At 37.6% G+C, this 19,304-nt stretch overlaps 1 protein-coding gene across 1 annotated transcript in view; it reads left to right on the plus strand.

Annotated features, from left to right (window-relative positions):
* Positions 1-17,299, plus strand: part of LURAP1L (leucine rich adaptor protein 1 like) — a 32,401-nt gene extending 15,102 nt beyond the window's left edge. The window contains exon 2 of the mRNA XM_007531594.3: positions 16,588-17,299. Within this exon, the coding sequence (XP_007531656.1) occupies positions 16,588-16,962 (375 nt within the window). The 3' untranslated portion in view covers positions 16,963-17,299. The remainder of the gene's footprint in view (positions 1-16,587) is intronic.
* The last annotated feature ends 2,005 nt before the right edge of the window (positions 17,300-19,304 follow it).

Genomic DNA, 19,304 nt, shown 5'->3' on the forward strand with positions numbered 1-19,304 from the left:
TAAGTGTTAGTTTAATTCCACTGTGGATGCTTGTGATGATTTCAATGCTCTTGATGCTGTCTTTGTGGCCTAACATATGGTCTATCCTTGAGAATGACCCATGTGGACTTGAGTAGCATGTGTATTCCAGTTTTTCGGGGTGAATATTTCTGAAAAAGTCCAATAGTTTTAGTTTATCTATCTCCTCATTTAACTCCCTCATTTTTTAATTGATTTTTTGCCTGGATGATCTGTCAAGTTGAGAGAGTGGGATATTGAAGTCCGCTACTATTACTGTGTTGCTGTTAATACATTGCTATAGCTCTTTCAGTAGATGTTTGATGTATTTAGATGGCTTCTCATTGGGTACACAGATGTTAATAATTGTTAAGTCCTCTTGATTGACTGATCCTCTGAGCATTAAGTAATGTCCATCCCTATCTTTTTAAATTTTATTTATTTTAAAGTCTATCGTGTCAGATATGAGAATAGCTGTTCATTCCCTTTTTTGTGGGCCATTAGCTTGAATGATAGTTTTCCATACTTTCACTTTCAATCTGTATTTGTCTTGTTGAGTTAGGTGGGTTTCCTGTAGACAGCATATTGTTGGGTTGTGTTTTCTGATCCATCTTCCTACTCTGTGCCTTTTAATAGATGAATTCAGGCCATTGACATTTATTGATATCAAAGATTGAAGATATTTTAATGCCATTCTTGCAGATTTTTAGAGTTTTCTGATGTATGGCATATTTATGGTGGTCTGACTGTTTATAGGAGAACTTTCAGAACTTCTTTCAGAGCAGGCTTGGTGATAGTTGATTCTTTCATCTGTTGCTTGTCTGAGAAGGTTTTTATGCCTCCATCTAGTCTGAATGACTGTCTAGCAGGATACTGTAGTCCTGGTTGAAAACCTTTCTCATTGAGCACTTGATAGATATCTTGCCATTCTCTTCTGGCCTGTAGTGTTTGTGTGGAGAAGTTTGCTGCTAATCTTAATGGTTTTCCTCTGTAAGGGATTCTTTGTTTTTCTCTTGAAGACTTCAGGATCCTTTACCATTATTCTTTTCCATTCTAAATATGATGTGTCATGGTGTCTTTAAGTCTGGGTTAATTCTGTTTGGGACCTTGTGGACTTCTTGAACCTTTATGTCTTTGATGTTGCCTAGACTAGAGAAGTTCTCATCTGTTATGTCCTGAAGAATGCTTTCTTCTCCTCCCTCTCTTTCTTCCTCTGGTAGGCCTATAATGCATATATTATTTCTTTTAAAGTCATCCTATAGCTCTCTGCTGTTGTTTTCAGTATCTCTTAATCTCTTTTTGAGATCTCTTACTTCTTTTTATAGTTGTTTCTAATTTTTTCTTGAACTTGCTAATTCTGTCTCTAGCCTTATTTATTCTATTCTCTCTCCCCTCTACTGCTTTCTGTGTTTCATCTATTTTGTTACCCTGTTATGATACTGTTTTAGCTTGTTCATCTAGTTGTAGTTGTGTTCTTAGCTCAGCTATTTCAGCTTTCAGCTTCTCATGACCTTGAGATAATTAGTGTTTTCTTCCAGAGTCTCATTTGTTGTTTATGCATTTTTGATGACAATTCTTTCAAACTTTTTACTCACTCCTGTGATTATTCCCTTAACTAGTGTTTGGATGTTGACGTCATTATTTTGTGCTTCAACCTTTGGGGGGCTGTTAGCTGGACTCTTGTCCTGGTTCATATGTCCAATATTTCTTCTTGTTGGTTTAACCATTCTATGTAGTATGTTATGAGGTTCCTCTCTCAGTACTTTTCAAATTACTGATCACTCTTGCCTGGATTGACTTGTGTCTAAGTAATGTACTTAAGGGCTCACAGTTGTGGAAATTAACAGTTGTTTCAATATTATTTTAATCCCTAAATTGGAGCACAGTGCCTTTTAAAGCCTCTTTTGTTCTTTTTCTTCCTTTAAGGCTATGGGAGCCTGAGGGCTTTTAAACTATAAGTAGGCTTCTTAGCTTAATCCCTCGCTCCTGACCAGGAGATAAAGCAGGGTGGGCGAGAGATACACAGTGGTTATGTAAAGAGACTCTCACACCCCAGGGATCCAAAGCTCAATTCAGCTTCTTTGCCAAGCTGGGCAGCACTGCTGGCCCCTATGAGTTTCTAAACAAGTCCCTTTTAATAGTCTGTAGGTTCTGAGGCAACTATTCGCTATGTTCTCATCATGAGAAGAACATGGAAAAGCTCCCATCACACAGCGCAACCGCTAGGCCACCAAGGTGTAGCTCTTCTCCTGAGTTTCCTCTCCCTTCTGTTGCTCCAGCCTCTGAGTACAGTAGCAATGGAGACTCACAGTTGCGTTTGGTGAGTCTTAGGGGGAGTCCTTTCCTCCATTCAGCAGTCTTTTTGTTGGTAAAACATACTGGAGGTGGTGCCTCAACTGGTAAACTGCCAGACTGTTACCAGCCACTTAATCTCTCCCTAAGCTCCTCTCTGTCCATGAGCCACATGTATTTGCACTCACTAGTGATTTGGTGAGTTCCTGAAGTCATTCTAGTCCTGCCTTGTTGAGGTCCCAGATGAGCTCCTTTGGTATTCCTAGCTGATCCAGGAGAGGAGAGGCGAGAAACACAGCTGCTGCTGCTCCGTAGCCCCATCTCTCAAAGTCCCATAATCCATGGTTTTCTTAAGTTATGATGCTGAGTTTAGATTTTTTATCTTTTTGAATGTAGACATTCACTGCTATAAACTTCCTGTCATATACTTGAAAAGTACTTTCTCCTTAAGTACTTCCACCTTTTCTCTGATTGAAAAAAAAAAAGAGGAAAATAGCCTATTCCACACAGACATGTGCTCTTGTAAATTTTCTATCTGACTCCTCATTAGAATTAATTTATCACTTTGGAGTCAGGAAAATGAAAAACTGAGACAAAGTTTACACTATAAAGTCAATGTCAATCTAACCTGTAGTCCATAACTTCCCTGCATAGTTAAATTATTTTTCTTTAATATCCTGTGTTTCCACAAGTAAATTTTATGTACATAGTAAAGAGGGAAAAAAGCCAGAGGTATTATTGAAATTACCTCTTTCTTTATTGGGGGATTAATGGCTTACAGTCAACAGTAAAATACAGTAGTTTGTACATGTGTAACATTTCTCAGTTTCTACATAACCTAGGTCCTTCTCTGCCATCATGTTCTAGAACCTGATGACTCCCCCCGAGACTTTTATTATTCTGGTTCAATACACCAAAACAAAACCTACTTCTTTTTATATTTTTATATTTATTAGTGATTTGATATTTATTTACAAAATTAAGAGATAAAGGGGTATGATTCTACACCATTGCCACCATCAAAGTTCTATGTCCCTCTCTATTCCCTCCATCAGAAACTACTGTAGTTCTTCCAAGATACGGATCAACTATTGTTTCTGTGTATATATATTTGCCCATTTTTTTCTATGGTCCTGCCTTCCCTTCCTTTCTAGGTCACACCTACACCTATTGCTACTTCCAAATATCCTTTCTTTTTGTTCCTCTTCTTTCTCTAGGTCTTTATAGAATTAGAGTTCAGAGCCCTCTGGTCACCTCCCCCTAACACTTCTCCCCCTCTGAGGGGGATGGACCAAAATTCTTTTTGTGGTGCAGGAGGTGGGAGTTCTGGCTTCTATAACTACTTCTCTACTGGATATGGGCATTGGTAGGTCAATCCATACCCCCAGCCTAGTGGGGTAGGGCTCTGGAGAAGTTAGGTTTCAGGACACATTAGTGAGGTTGTATGCCCAGGGAAGTAAAATATTTACTACCTAGGCTTAGACACCCTCCCCTTGGTGGTGAGGTATCGGGGACGGCCATTTTCAGCTGACTCCACGTGGCCTGAGCCACCCCCTCCTGATCCAATAATAAAGATTTGTGTACCCCATTTGCTCTGGATCTCCTCTCTCTCTTCGCCATGGCACAGCCTGACAATAGCCCCTACTTCATTTCCTTCAAACGCTATGTACTCAACTATTGCTTTTTAATGGCAAGTCAAAGTCAGCAACTCAAAGCACAGCAATGAGGTTTTACTTTTCTGTATAATGGATTCCCACAACATGGCTCTGTCTCATAACCCCAAATTTTAATACTTCGAATCACGAAATCAATCTTGAGGAAAAAGAAAAACAGAGCTGGAGGCATCACACTCCCAGATATCATACTATGTTATAGGGCTATTATAATCAAAACTGCCTGGTACTGGGACAAAAATGTATATACTGGCCAGTAAAGTAAAACTGAAAGCCCAGAAATAAGCCCCACTCTTGTGGACATCTACTTTTTGACAAGGGGGCCCACAATATTAATTGAAGAAAGGAAAGTCTCTTCAACACATAGTGCTAGGAAAACTGGGTTAAAACATGCCCTTGGCTCCCCTCCTGCAGGGGTGTGGCTTCATAAGCAGTGAAGCAGGTCCACAGGTGTCTGTTTTTCTCTCTCCCTCTCTGTCTTCCCCTCCTCTCTCCATTTCTCTCTGTCCTTTCCGACAATGATGACATTAATAAGAACAATAATAATAACCACAACAACGATGAAACAAGGGCAACAAAAAGGGGGAAAAAATAGCCTCATGGTACAGGCACCAGGCACCAAGCCCCATCAATAACCCTGAAGGAAAAAAAAAAAAAAAAGCAAAGAAGAATGAAACTGAACCACTACATTTTGACACAACAAAAGTAAACTCCAAATGGATCAAGGAGTTGAATATTAGAACAGAAACTATCGAATATAGAAAGGAAAATATTGACAGAACTCCATCTAAGTTTTATAGACATCTTCAATGACTCAAGTCTAATTGCAAGGAAGACTAAAATAAACCAATTGGAAAGCTTTTGCACAGCAAAGGAAACACCATGCAAACAAAGAGACTCCTTATAGAATGGGAAAGCTTTACATGCTATAAATCAGACAAGAGGCTAATAACCAAAATATATAAAGAGCTCACCAAACTCAACAATAAAACAATAAAACGAAAAAAGCCAACCCCATCCTAAAGTGGGGAGAGGGTATGAACAGAATATTCACCAAAGAAGAGATCCAAAAGACCAACATACATATGAATAAATGCTCTAAGTCACTTATTGTCAGAGAAATGCAAATAAAGACAACAATGAGATACCACTTCATTCCTGTGAGAATGTCATACAACAGAAAGGATAATAAAAATGCTAGAGGCTGTGATCGGTGGAGGCAATATTATTTGATATGGATTGGGAGACACATACGGGAAAGTGGGCCCTATCCAAGGGTTCCAGGACTTGGGGAAGTAGGGGCTCTATAGTGGAGATGTGAGGTTCCTGCTGTCTTAGGGTTCAAAAAGACAATCGATAGTTAATGTTATCACATTTGGTAATTGGGTTAACTTTGAAAAGTCCTTTTGTTAGGGTTTTCTGTACAGTACCCAATATCTTGTATATAGCTGTGCTATTAGATGCTTCTGATCTACTTGGTCTAGGCTTTTGAGAGAGTCCGCATATCAAATACACAGCCTATATATTAAAAAGATTCAGTTTGTGTTTTGAAAAACTTTGAGACATACAATTGATTTTCCCCCTCTCATATTAACTAGTGATTTATATGTCTACATTTTGCTAGGAGTGTACATAAACACCATTCCCACCACCAAAAGACTGTGACCCATCCCTCCCACCTACTCCCACCCCCCACTGTCCCAGGAAGATGCATGTCTACCCCTCACCACAGGGTTTTTACTTCCAGTCCAAGTTCTGCTTAGTGTTTTCCTTTCTGATCTTGTTTTTCAACTACTATCTATGAGTGAGATCATCCCATATTCATATTTTTGTTTCTGACTTATCTCACTTAACATGAATCCAATATAGATTTATCTCTATTGAAATAAATCCAAAATCTATCTCAATAACATGTGGCTAGTATTTCAAGCTTCAATCTCCCCTGAGATTCCATGAATCTGTAGTTAATACTACATTTCATACTAATATCTAACTACCAAAAGTCATTATTTTTTTCAGTTTTGTGATAGACACAGAAAAAAAGCATAACTACCATTAAATTTAAATGACCCAGAATTATAATTCAATGAAGTTTAATAAATTAAAGTGCATAATCTCATCTTAAATAACATCTGGTAAAAACATTATCTCATTAGTATATCAGCATAAGAAATTTAGTTAGTAGCTCATATATTAGAAATAAATCATATGTTAATTCTCCACTCACAAGTGTTATATTAACCTTGCTATTCAAAGTATGGTCCATATACCGTACCTATTGCTATAATAGTTGTTCATGGTAAGTATTAATTACCCCAAACCATAGCAACATAAAAAAAAATCCAGACATGAGTTATATCTACTGTTAATCAAAAGTCGGCATAGATCAACTGTGAGCCTCTGACTGATGATCTCTTATCAAAGGATACGATCAGCATGTCAGTTGAGGACTCAGTCATCTTGAGTATCTTTCCCAGGGAAGTTTCCAGAGTCCACTCATATAGTCAACAGCAGTTGGCAGGTTTAGATCCAGCTAATAGTGGTCCAGAGATATCAATTCCATATTAAATAGAATATGGCACCATTATCACTATGCACCATTCACAGCCTGGCAGATGTCTCTCTACAGAGCAGGTCAGTGGGTATTCTCCAGACAGAAACTACAGTGTTTGATAACTTTCCCTCAGAAGTAATATCACATTATTCTGGTATTTCTTTCCTTAGAAACAAATCATTTGACCCAGTTCATATTCAAGGCCAGTGAACTACACAAGAATTTAGAGACAAGGAGAGAGGGGTTAATGGGAAAGATGTGAGTGCCTCTGTATCTATTAGTGTCACCTAGGGACCTATGTGAACTGTACAAACTAGTAAACTAGTGAAGAGAATCTGAGTAGGAACACAATTTCTGAGGTGATCTGTTTGCATATTAAAGCTGAGAGGCACTGATACAGGGAGCAAGGCTCGTGTACTTTTATTCTGTCACAAAGACTGTTACCTCATTTATCACTAGTTAATGTTATTTTCTAAGAAGTGCTATTACCAGCTTTTCCTGTAATTCATTTACCTCCTACTCTAAAAGCATATTAGAAAAGAAATTAAGGCTACTAAAGAGTAATTGGACTGCAGATGGCAAATCAGAAATTGAAATGGGAGCCATGGCTGGGGGCAGGGGGTGGCAATAAGGCCTAAAACAAGCATATTTTAATAATACCAGAATCAAGAGATTACTGAATTAAGACTAACCATTCAGGTAAGGAGAGATTTCTGGATCTTTTAAAAGGCAGAGGGGAGTACAATTTTAATACTTCAACAACTCTTATTTTTGCTGAGTAATTTTGTAATATAAAAAACTCTGTCTATGATGGTTGCTCCTTACTATTTGATTGTGTTTGGTTCAGCTTGGTTATGTTCACCAGGATAAAGAAATTTACAACATATTTTAGAAATATAGTCATCAAAATTATTGCTAAAATAAGAATATTTTAATAAGGTTAAGTTACTGAGTTGCCAGAAAAGTCATGATACATTTTTGCATAGAAAAATATGTCATGTGGTCCAGGAGATGATGCAGTGGCTAAAGCACTATAGACTCTCAAGCATGAGGTCCTGTGTTCAATCCCCGGGAGCACATGTACCAGAGTGATGTTTAGTTCTTTTTATCTCTCCTATCTTTCTCATTAACAAATAAATAAAATAAACAAAGAGAAAAATATGTCATGACTTTTCTGATAACCTGATTCCCTTTCTAAATTTTTAAGGTTTATGAGAATTATGGTGGTTTTCTTTGAGAGGTGGGAGGGTAGAATTACAGAACTTTGGTGGTTATAGTGTGGAACTATAAATTGTAATCTTACAATCCTATAACAAACTGTTAATAACAAATAAAATGGAAAAAAATTCAATAGGACAGAAAAAATGGGTAAGTTGTTTATATCACCAGCAAACAACTAAGTTCCAACATAAATAGAGCTGAAAAGCACATAGCTAGTACTGAAGCTGATGTAAGTTTCAGCTTAATGAGTATAATTTGCATTAAGATCAAAAACAAACAATAGATCATGGATAGGTTTACTAACAGAAGATTATTCAGAAATTACTCATATTGGGATGAACTCCATTAAATTATGTTGAACTGCAACAACAGGCTGCTATTTACACAAGAGTTCAGCAAAACAAAAGCATTCTCTCAGAATCAATTATGTTATATGGGATTTACAATCAGTTTCACTTTTAATTATATAGTGTTATTTGTAGCAACATTCTTTAACATTGATACAATGTGTGTGGTGTGTGGTGTGTGTGTGTGTGTGTGTGTGTGTGTGCTTCCAAGGATTATTCCACATTTACAATATACACTGAGTCTTCTTTCCCTTCCAGTGTAAGCATAGTCCTGCAAATCACACAGGTACACATGACCACATACTACATACTATATGTAATAATACTGTTTTAGTTCTACTAATTTCCATTCAGGTGAATCTATTGCATTAGCCAATATTATACATTGCAAATACATACTGAAAGCACTCAAAGTAGTAATTTACACTGAATTAGAATGCAGGAAAGGGACAGTTAAGTACTACGTGGATCTAGAAGTGCTACTTGGATATGAAAAACTCTCTTACATTGGTAGTAAACAGCAGAATCTGTATAAATGGTGAGGCCCTTAGCACAAATTTATGTTTATATTCAAGGAAATCACATGTGCCATTTTTAAATAAAGTAGATGCAGTTTTCTAATTTATCAAAACAACATCAATCAGTCAGCTGTGCTGATGATGACTGTTAATTTGGATGTGACTTGGTCTTTGGGGAAATTATTGTTCTATAAGGCTTGGGAAAAGAATGGACTTTTTATTTCCACATATAAACAACACAAATGTTGGGAAACAAAACTGTTATAAAAATGGAATCCTCAATTACCCAATTAGAAACAAATTCTACTATAAATTTTGAAGTAGCTGAGAAAGCAGAGGAAAGGTTTGGCTGAATATCACTGACTTATAAATGACCATAGTCTTTTTTACTAAAGTTTTACAGGCCAGAACCTTTGGGTAGAAATGCTGTACATCAATTTCTCAGACAGCAAAGAGACAATAATACAGAATTTTTTCTATAAATATAGATATTTTTAAAACTACAAGAAATTTTAAGGATGATTAAGCAGAAAACCTTTTATGATCATCAAACTGAAGCTATGATAAATCTAGAGAGGGGGCAAATTTGGACATATGAAGGTTATAAAAAGAGGACTTAAAAGTCAATTGGAATAGCCTATTGGAAACCAATATTTTAAGCCTCTTGACTAGAGGCTTTCTCTTTTTCTCTTCTTTCTTTCTTTTTTTTTTTTCTTTGCTACATATAGATACTTCTGAAATTTCATTTTTGTACATTTGGAAGTAAATATAGCTAAAAAGGGAACCTTTCACTAATTTCAAACTTGAGGGGGAAATGCTGATTAATTGGCTATCCAAAACAGATGAGATTATTAGGGGCCAGGGAGATTGCTGATTTGGTTGGATATATGTCTTGTAATATATACATGGCTCCAACCTGAGCCTTATGTATGGCATGACACTCACCCTAACCAGTGAGCTATCCTTCAAGCCTGAAAAATGTATTACCATGAGTATTTGCTCTTTCAAGATTCTTCATTCCAAATTCTACCATAGACACAAGTCATTGCCTGTTCAAAAGTAGCATGAAATTTTAGCATTCATCTATTCTAGAGTACAAAGGCATGTTACACTGCAGTTTCAAAGCATAAGACACTGAATTATGACATTGCAAGAATCAGAGTGGGAGGAAACAGAAAGGAAAGGGCATTCACCTGTCATTGGATCAATCAGTGCAAATCTTTTTTAAGGAAGGTAATAATCTACTTGTTTGTTTACTCACTTGGTTCAACTCAATATTTACAGAACACCTGTGCTATGTGAGTACCATTTATCACCTAACAATAGCACAATCTCTACAGTGTGATTCACACTACAAAGTTCACTTCCTTTCAGTGATAATATTTTGTACTCTGTCTACATAGGCTGGGAATAACTTTTCACCAGTACTAGAATCCTGTGATTGCATGATAAAAATGTAGGGAAAAAAACGAAATGCTATTTTCTGAAGCTACCACTTTTCCTTATTCTCAAGCTGCATATAACTGACCTACAGAAGAAATCAAGAGAGGGAAACTCTTGAAATATGGTCCAATTTGAAGCATTCATTCAATTCTTGGACAAATGCTAACTGCCCTTTGAATATGTCATACATTTTTTTAGATAAAGACAAGGAAGCAGAGAGAGAGAGAGAGAGAGAGTGAGAGAAGAGAAAGGTAACAGCACCAAAGTTTCTTTATATGTGGTTAGGGCTGGGCTTGAACCTGGGTCGCACACATGACAAAGCAGTACACAATCCAAGTGAGCTATTTCATTGGTCTGTATGCTAATCATTCTTGTATGTCTTGGACACAGAGCAGTGAAGAGACAAATAAAGTCCCCTGCATTCTACTTCTTACATATTCATGGAGGAGACAGAAAATAATAAGTAAACAAATAATACACAAATGATTTCAACTTGCCATAAATATCTTGAAGGGAACAAAACACATTAATGTAGTATAAAACTAGGTGTGAAGATGGGATACCAGCATTGGCCAGAAAAGATCTCTCTGAGGAGAAGATATTTAAACTTCAGACCATGAGGAGGATCTCCCAATTCTGTTTAAGTAGAATATAAGGCCTCAGCTGAAAAAAAAAAAAAGTTTCTTGAGCTAGGACAAGGCTAGTCTCCTCCTACTTTATGACCAGGCTTCACAGTAACTGGCATGAGTAACTGTGAAGAAAGGTGGGGCAACAAATGGATACAAAAGCAATACTATTCAGTTCTGTGGTAGATTGTTTATACTTTCAAGGTTAACAGTAGGTGGGAGCCACACCTTAGTTCTAGATAAGTGGTGTGAGGTAGTCTGGAGCTCTCAATGCTCCAAGTAAAAGGCAGCTCTGAGAACCAGCTGGTCTAGCTCTCCCACAATGGGAAGCTGTTTACTCTCTCACCAGGACAGACTTAGACACAGTTAAATCTGTAATCATTAGCCGATCAACAAGTTCTGTCTTGCTTTCGTCATGTTTTCCCCCAACAGTGGTTCAATGTCCTATGAGTGTTTGCTCTAAGAAAAAAAAAAAAAGCTTTTTTTTTAATTTAAATAATTTTATGGTCAAAGCTTTTGTTCCTCTGTAGTACAGTTCTTATTTTTGCATTGCTCAACAAGATTGAAAAATAAGTAACTGATGCAGGTTCCCTATAACTCAGAAAAAAAATGCTACAGTATTACCCCAAGTATGTTCTAACTCCAGAGTTATACTGAGATATGTATTATTACTGTTGTCTTAAGAGATGAATGTTCACAAATCTAAAATTATCAATATAAATGTTTTTTAAACTATCAGTGCTTAGAGCAGACTTTAATACAAAAAAGGAATGTAAGTCATGGCTTCTTTCTTTAAGGAACATGACTTCTTTCTTTGAGGAAATGACTAGAAAATGCAATAGCAACCATTATATAAGACAAAACAAAATCAAGCTATACTGGCAGATAACACCTATAGAGGTTGAGTGAGCAAGCAGAAGAAGCTAAAGTGAGCAAACAGTGCTTGATGGGGGGAAAAAAATCTGACTTCAAGAATGAGGATTTGGAAAGAAAAAGAATAGTTATTTCAGTTGAGGAGATTAATAAAAACACTCCCCAGAACTAGTGCTGGGCCAGAACATTTTCATAGGACAGGGTGGGAATGTGAACAAATGCAGCTGTGATTAATTTAGGGAATTGTTGGGAAATGGTCACATTGATATTACACTGTGCCTATAATGGTCACAGCAAGTTTTATCAGCTACAGATAACTAAGTAAAATGAGTTTGTAAGACTTTGGCTCATACTGATGTTCTAGGCTCTTCAGTGAACTTAGTCAAATTGCTGATGATTTGCAAATATTTGTGTTACTTGTAACTTGAACAGTATTATGATGGCCCATATGGTATGTGGGTGATCTTAATGCATAACTATTGCCATAAAGTCTACATCCCCAGTACAATTTCACTGCACAGTCACTGAGTGAACAGAACACGTAGCAGAGAAAGGGAGAGGTTACTGCTGTCTAAGTGTTCCTGTATGCTTTTCTCAATTCATACCAACTGAAACTGCATCTGCTGATCCCAACCTAAGCAATGCAGCCAGTACCACCTCAGCATGTTACACTTTGGACTGTGTCCAGAGACATCAGGCATGGAATGTCAACCCTTCAGCTTCATTACTCTGGTGAAATTTTTCTTAGCTCATAGGACTCCTTAATTCCATTTCAAGTGGTGCACATCTTAAACCAGAAAAACCTAGATACAGACCAGGGCCCATGAAATAGGGCATATGTACATGTATCAATAAGTTAGGGGAAAATATAAACCTGAAAGCAAAAGTGCACAATAGTTTTCAGTGAGTCAATATATGCAGCAAGCAAGTAGAAAGACCTAAAAAGACACCTTAAAATACTTAATGAAACAGCTTCTACTTAGATGTAGATACCCTCAACTACATCCTATTACATGTCCCTCAATCACTCCAAAGCTGACTTTGTCAGACAAAGTAAGAACTACAAAATCTGAATAAGAGCAAGCGACCCATATTTATTTTTATTTTTTTTAATTTTTAGTTATAAAAATGAAACATTGACAAAAACAATATTTTAATTCTTCTAGCGTTTGCCCTTCTTCCGTAGCCAGTCAACAGCGTCAGGCTGAGCCTGATGTAAAGTTTCGAGACCTCCTTTGAATCTGGAGAGGTGGCAGTCGTTGACCATGTGGGCCACAGTCTGTCTGTAGCCACAGGGGCAGCCCGGGTCGTCTCAGGCTCCTCAGCGATGGAACACAGCGGCACACCGGCCATGGCCTGTTCGATAGCGATTGAGGAGGGCCCAATCATAACGTGCTAGGTCAAAGCCGGGTTGACGCTTGCAGGGGTCTGTGATGAGGTGTTTGTTCTTTACCTCAGCTGACTGCCAACTCTGCTTCCAAGAGTCTGGAACAGAGAAGTTCAGTGTAGGCGTAGGAGACCAGATTGGATGACGAGACGTTAAGCGTTGAACAGGGTGGGCGAAGATAACACGTTTGGCGAAGGACAGCCCCTCAACATTAAGTTGGAGGACTCGAAGAGCAGGACCAACAGCTTGAAAGCTGTCAGGAGCTGCTTGTTGCTGGCTTTGAAAGTAACGGGGATCCATGTGGATTCAGTCGGCTAGGAAGGATCGTTAGTTTCCCCAATGAATGGGTACTCATGGGATGCACCACGGGAAGGTCGATCCAATGCATCCCAATATTTTAATGATGACTTTAGTCACTACCAGGCCACCCCATCACCTGGGACCCTAGTCAGGGAGTCCTAGAATTCTCACACATACATGATAGCCTAGACCTCTAACAGATCCCTCTCACCACTGTCACTGGCCATCTCTATCAGGAACAACATAATGGACTCTGTGAGCCCCTATAGGACCTTGACCTCAATGTGGATCAAGTGGGAGGGAATGTTCCAGTCTCCGAAGGGAGGTTGGACAACATAGTCTACCTACCACCTGAAGAAGATGGGTCCTGAAATTAGTGCAGTCTGGTATGTTCCTAGTCGTGACCACAGAATGTGAGCTCAGACCTACAGGAATGCAGAAGTTACACAGGCTCCTGTGTGAAATATGGACCCTAGATGAAATTTATGGGGTTTACAGTCAACAATATATATGTGTTTCCCCATATTTGGAAGCTACTCTTTTCCCTGATCCAGCTTTGTAGTCCTTTTTCGAACTATGACACCATTTCCCCAGACAATAACCTGGATCCACCTGCATATTAGCTGTCAGGTTCAGGCAAAAACTAGTAAAGTCATGGGCCCCTTGGAATATACCTAAATTAGACCTACTAGTTTTTTCCAAAGTGGAAACCCCAAGTCTTCACCTGCAATAATTTTGCCTTTAGGTTCATGATTAGTCAATAATTTTTTTCTGCTTTATATCTTAACTCTTTTTCAGCAGATCCCATATGCTACCATGATGCCAACAGGACTTCCTGAATAGAGGACCCCACTAATGTGTCCTGGAGCCCCACTCCCCTAGAGCCCTGCCCCACTAGGGAAAGAGAGAGACAGGCTGGGATTATGTATCAACCTGCCAACACCCATGTTCAGAGGGGAAGCAATTATAGACGCCAGACCTCCCACCTTCTGTCTGTACCTCATAATGATCCTGGATCCATACTCCTTGAGGGATAAAGAATAGGAAAGCTATCAAGGAGTGATTGAATATGGAGTTCTGGGAGTGGGAATTGTGTGTAATTGTAACCCTCATATCCTATAGTCTTCAGTATTTCCATATTATAAATAACAATTTTAAAAAGAACACATAGTAAAAGTATTAGTAAACTTCAGCAAGTTCATACCTTTCTGTCCATGAAAAGCTAAGAGGGAAATTATTTTCACAGTTACCATCTATGCAGCATTTCTGGTGCTTTTTTTTTCAAAGAAGAAGTCAACCAGGTGACTTTATTTTATATCAGTAAAATAAATGGTTCTGAATTATACTTTATGAAGCCTATAATCTTCCATCTTTGAAATCAATAATAGAAACTTCATTTCTCCTTATGTTTGTTCATCACATTCACTCAATCGAAAATTCACCTTTAGTTATGGATTAACTCCTAATCATGAACTAGTTTAACAATATAAATGCATAAATCTGAAAACAATAGTATCCTTTCTCCATTATTGCTTGAATCATTCAAGAATGAGTGCCTTTGATAATTCTAAAAAATCACAAATCTGAAGTAGCTTTGTACCTTAATGATAAAGATCTTGGAGGACTGGGAGATGACTCATCTGGCAGAACACACACTTTTTTATGCATGAAGACCCAGGTTTGAGTTCAAAGTCTTTTATGGCAGCACCTGCATAGGGGAACCTTAACTAGCAGTTGAACAATGCTATAGTGTATCTTTCCCTCTCCCTCTCTCTCTCTTTCTCTCTTTCCCCACTCTCTCTAAAGTAGAGATTTAAGAAGAGTCCACTGAGATCAGAAGAACCCTGTAGGTACAAAATTAACCAAAAGAATAGGAATCCATTCCAAATCATATATATGAACAGGACTTCTACTTGTGAAGTGTATTTATAGCTCCTTGTCCAGTCAATGGTATTTTTACAGGAGTCGTGCCTCTTCAAATTTTTTAACAGAGATAATGAGAGATTTTGTACCCTCCTCCTCCCTAGCTTCCCCAGAACCACCACCACATTATTTCTTTTTTTCCTTCTCTTCACTTTTCTTTTTCTCCTTTCTTTCTCTTTTTCTTTCCCCCTCTTCCTTTCTTTCTTCCTCTCTTTATTTCTTTTTCCCCTTTCTTTCCTTTCTTTCTCTGAATAGATACAGAGAAGCAAATGAAAGAGACCATAGCTCCCAAGATACCTGAATGCAGTGGGGGCCAGACTTGAACTTTGGTCACTTTCAGGGCACATTATTCAAGCGAGTTGTTTGACCAGACTACCACCACATTTTTTTGATTTTAGCAAGTACTCTCAAAGAACTATGAGACTTTCAAAGGAAGAAATCCTTCTTTGTGGCTATGAAGAGAAATATCTCTAAAGTATCTTAGATCAGAAGGAGTACATACCTTAGGAGGCACTTAGGAGAATTCTAGAATCTTCTAGGAATCTCATAAACTAATTTTGCTTGGGGTTGTCTGTCACATACCTGAAGTAAATAATCATATTTGTAAAGTGGGTCATCTTAGTATATGGTATTCAGTCAATATTAGACAATTTGGAAGGGAGGAACACTAAAAGGCAGATTTAAAGGCATAGGGATCCAATGTCCTATCACATGGAGGATGATGGCTTGATTAAATGAGTTGTACTGACACCTGTCTTGGGCAAATATGGACATGTAACCCATGACAGTCCTGTCAATAAACATTTCCTCAAAGAAGTAATACTAAAATTGAAAAACAAAAGCATCACTTGCACTATATATGCCAATATCATCACAAAGCGTAATGTCTATTTTGGTACTCCTCTTTACTATTGTTCTCAGTTTCTTCACCTATAAAACAGTGATAAAATAATAAACCTATGGTACATGATTACATCTAATGGATGTTGTTTTTATAATGATGAATGGTACATTATCATCCAGTAACTAGAAGATGCTATTAAGATGATGATGGCTCCTTAATTTTTCCATATTCCTCTCCTTCTCCCCTCCTCATAGCTACCATAAACATGTTCACAAGTACATATGTATAAACTATTAACTTGGTCAGAGAGAAAATAAGTTTCATAGCACTGAAAATAAAATTCAATATATTTCTAGGCATTTAATCCAGAGATTCAGTGGCAATTTCATTGTCCACTTTGGAGCCTAACTCGTCTAGCAGGAAGTGAATTCTTTGATTATGAGTCCTACTAGTGATCTGCAGTTTTCTGAAAGATCAAGTGTATTTATATTTTATTATGTGAATTAAAAATCGTGTACTGAAGACAGAACTCAAATGAATTTTGAACCTTTCCAGAATGTAGAATAACTGGTGTGTCTTCCTTTCACAGATTAACCTCAGAGCCACAGACGTCAGACTCATGCGCCAGTTGCTTGTTATCAATGAGAGCATTGAGTCCATCAAATGGATGATTGAAGAGAAAGCCACGATTACCAGCCGAGGTAGCAGTCTCAGTGGCAGCTTGTGCAGTTTACTTGAGAGCCAGAGCACCTCTTTACATGGCAGCTACAACAGCCTACATGATGGCAGTGATGGGCTGGATGGCATTTCTGTGGGGAGCTATCTTGACACTTTGGCAGATGATGTCCCAGGCCATCAGACCCCATCAGACTTGGACCAATTCAGCGACAGTTCAATAATAGAAGATTCACATGCATTGCACAAGCATCCCAAACTGAATTCTGAATACTACTGCTTTGGCTAATGACCACATTTTTGCATGGGATTGGTGTGCAATTAACTTGTATTCATCCTTCTCTGCTGCTATATTTTTGTCTGATTTTTTTATATGGCAACCTTTAAAAAAGAAGCTTATTTTGAAATTGCTTATTGGCGTTTCTGTTGCTCCTAATATTACTCATCTGTACTGATTTTCTTTCTTACATTTCTATTTTATTTATTATAGTGGTTTTCTCCCTTCTTTTACAGTGGCACAAATAAAGTAGGGGGGAAAGAATAAGCAATAATTAAGATTATCAGGGCAAGGGGTCAGGGACTACAAGAAAAACTGCAAAATTTTACAATAAACCAAAGTCTGGTAACAGTTACTTTTGTTGCTTGTATTCTTGCATGATTCAAAATGTCTTACAGAAGACAATAGGAGTATATTAATCTATGTATATTAGGTTGATCAAAATATTTAGCTTAAAGTTAGGCATTATTTCTAGGCCACAACTTCCTACTGTAATAACAAGAATGCTAACTAGTCATACATCTCTCCAGGACAATTATCTGGAATTTCTAATGATATGCCATAAGTTTCAATTCAACTGTGTGTTAATACTGTAGATCAATATTTTGTTTTCTGTTGTTTGTCCTCAGTTATGATGTGAATCATTCACTAACTTATTTATGTGATTATATGGTTCAACAAAGTTTCAAAGAATACTTAAGATCAGGTATACAAGTTACCCCCACTGTTTAAAAATAGAGTTCCTAGTTGGTATGATTTGATAGGTAGTATAGGGATCTGGAAATGCTCAAAAATATTTTCTAATTAATTAGCAGTAACATCAAATAACCTACATTATATTAAATATGGATATATTATTGATACTTTTGGGTACTTGAGAGAAACTATAAACATAAATTTTAAAAAAGACAATAAAAGCAACTGTAAAGGTAATCAGATGTCCTACATTTAACTATAGTTTGAGACTTTGCTGATATTTACGTGTGAACAGCTTACATTTTGAGCGCCAGGTGGTGGCACACCCAGTTAAGCACAAAATAATCACCATGTGCAAATCACCATGTCCCTGTTCCCCACCTACAAGAGGGGGTGCCTCACAAGTAGTGAAACAGGTCTCCAAGTATCTCTCTTTCTTTCTCTCTCCCTTCCTTCTCTCTCAGTTTCTCTTTGTCCTGTCAAATAAAATAGAAAGAAAGAATCTGGAAAAAATGGCTTCTGGGAGTGGTGGAATTACAGTGCCAGCACCAAGCCCCAGCAATAACCCCTGGTGGAAAAAAAGAAATAAAAAATTAAAAAAGAAACATTTTCTACAAATAGCTGGATAGTCAAACAGACTGACTGATGGACAGACAATAAGGTGGATAAGAATCACTATTCAAGTACAAAGTACAATATGACATCTTTTAATCTTGCGATAAGTAATTTCTTAATTATCAGAAATAACAACTGAAAATATAACTCATGTAGTGAACATTTAATTTTGATATGACAAAATTAATCTTCTACATTTATTTCACCACAGTTATTCATATTAAGTGAATCTAATTGAGATTTCAAACTGTCCTTTGTAATTTGTCTCTACACTAAGAACTTTACAATATAAATCAAATCTTTTTTATAACTAAAAATATCTATAATTAAAGTTTTTGTAAAGTTTCCTGTTTGCTTTATGGTCTTGTTTCCTACACACTTACTATACATACCAATATTATTGTTTTAGGGCACATAGTATACAATTTCAAACTAAAATCTATAAGATCTACAATTTAAATGGGTACTTTATATTAGTTGCTTTAAATAATACCAAAGCAATCCTTATGATGTGAGACTCCCAAGTTTGAGGAAATTCAGACACATAGAAAAATGTGTCCAAAAAATGAGGGTTTAATTATCAAATAAGTCTCAAAAGTTGACATTCAAACTTGGGCCTGTCTTGCTACTAATGATACTCAGTAAACTTGTTGGTGCCCACTTGTTCTTCTAGCGTTTGCCCTTCTTCCGTAGCCAGTTAACAGCGTCAGGTTGAGCCTGATGTAAAGTTTCGAGACCTCCTTTGAATCTGGAGAGGTGGCAGTCATTGACTATGTGGGTCATAGTCTGTCTGTAGCCGCAGGGGCAGTTCGGGTCGTCTCTGGCTCCTCAGCGATGGAACATAGCGGCGCACCGGCCATGGCCTGTTCGATAGCGATTGAGGAGGGCCCAATCATAACGTGCTAGGTCAAAGCCGGGTTGACGCTTGCAGGGGTCTGTGATGAGGTGTTTGTTCTTTACCTTAGCTGACTGCCAACTCTGTTTCCAAGAGTCTGGAACAGAGAAGTTCAGTGTAGGCGTAGGGGACCAGATTGGGTGACGAG

This window comes from Erinaceus europaeus, chromosome 10 (genome assembly GCF_950295315.1).
Source record: "Erinaceus europaeus chromosome 10, mEriEur2.1, whole genome shotgun sequence".
NCBI classification, from domain to species: Eukaryota; Metazoa; Chordata; class Mammalia; order Eulipotyphla; family Erinaceidae; genus Erinaceus; species Erinaceus europaeus.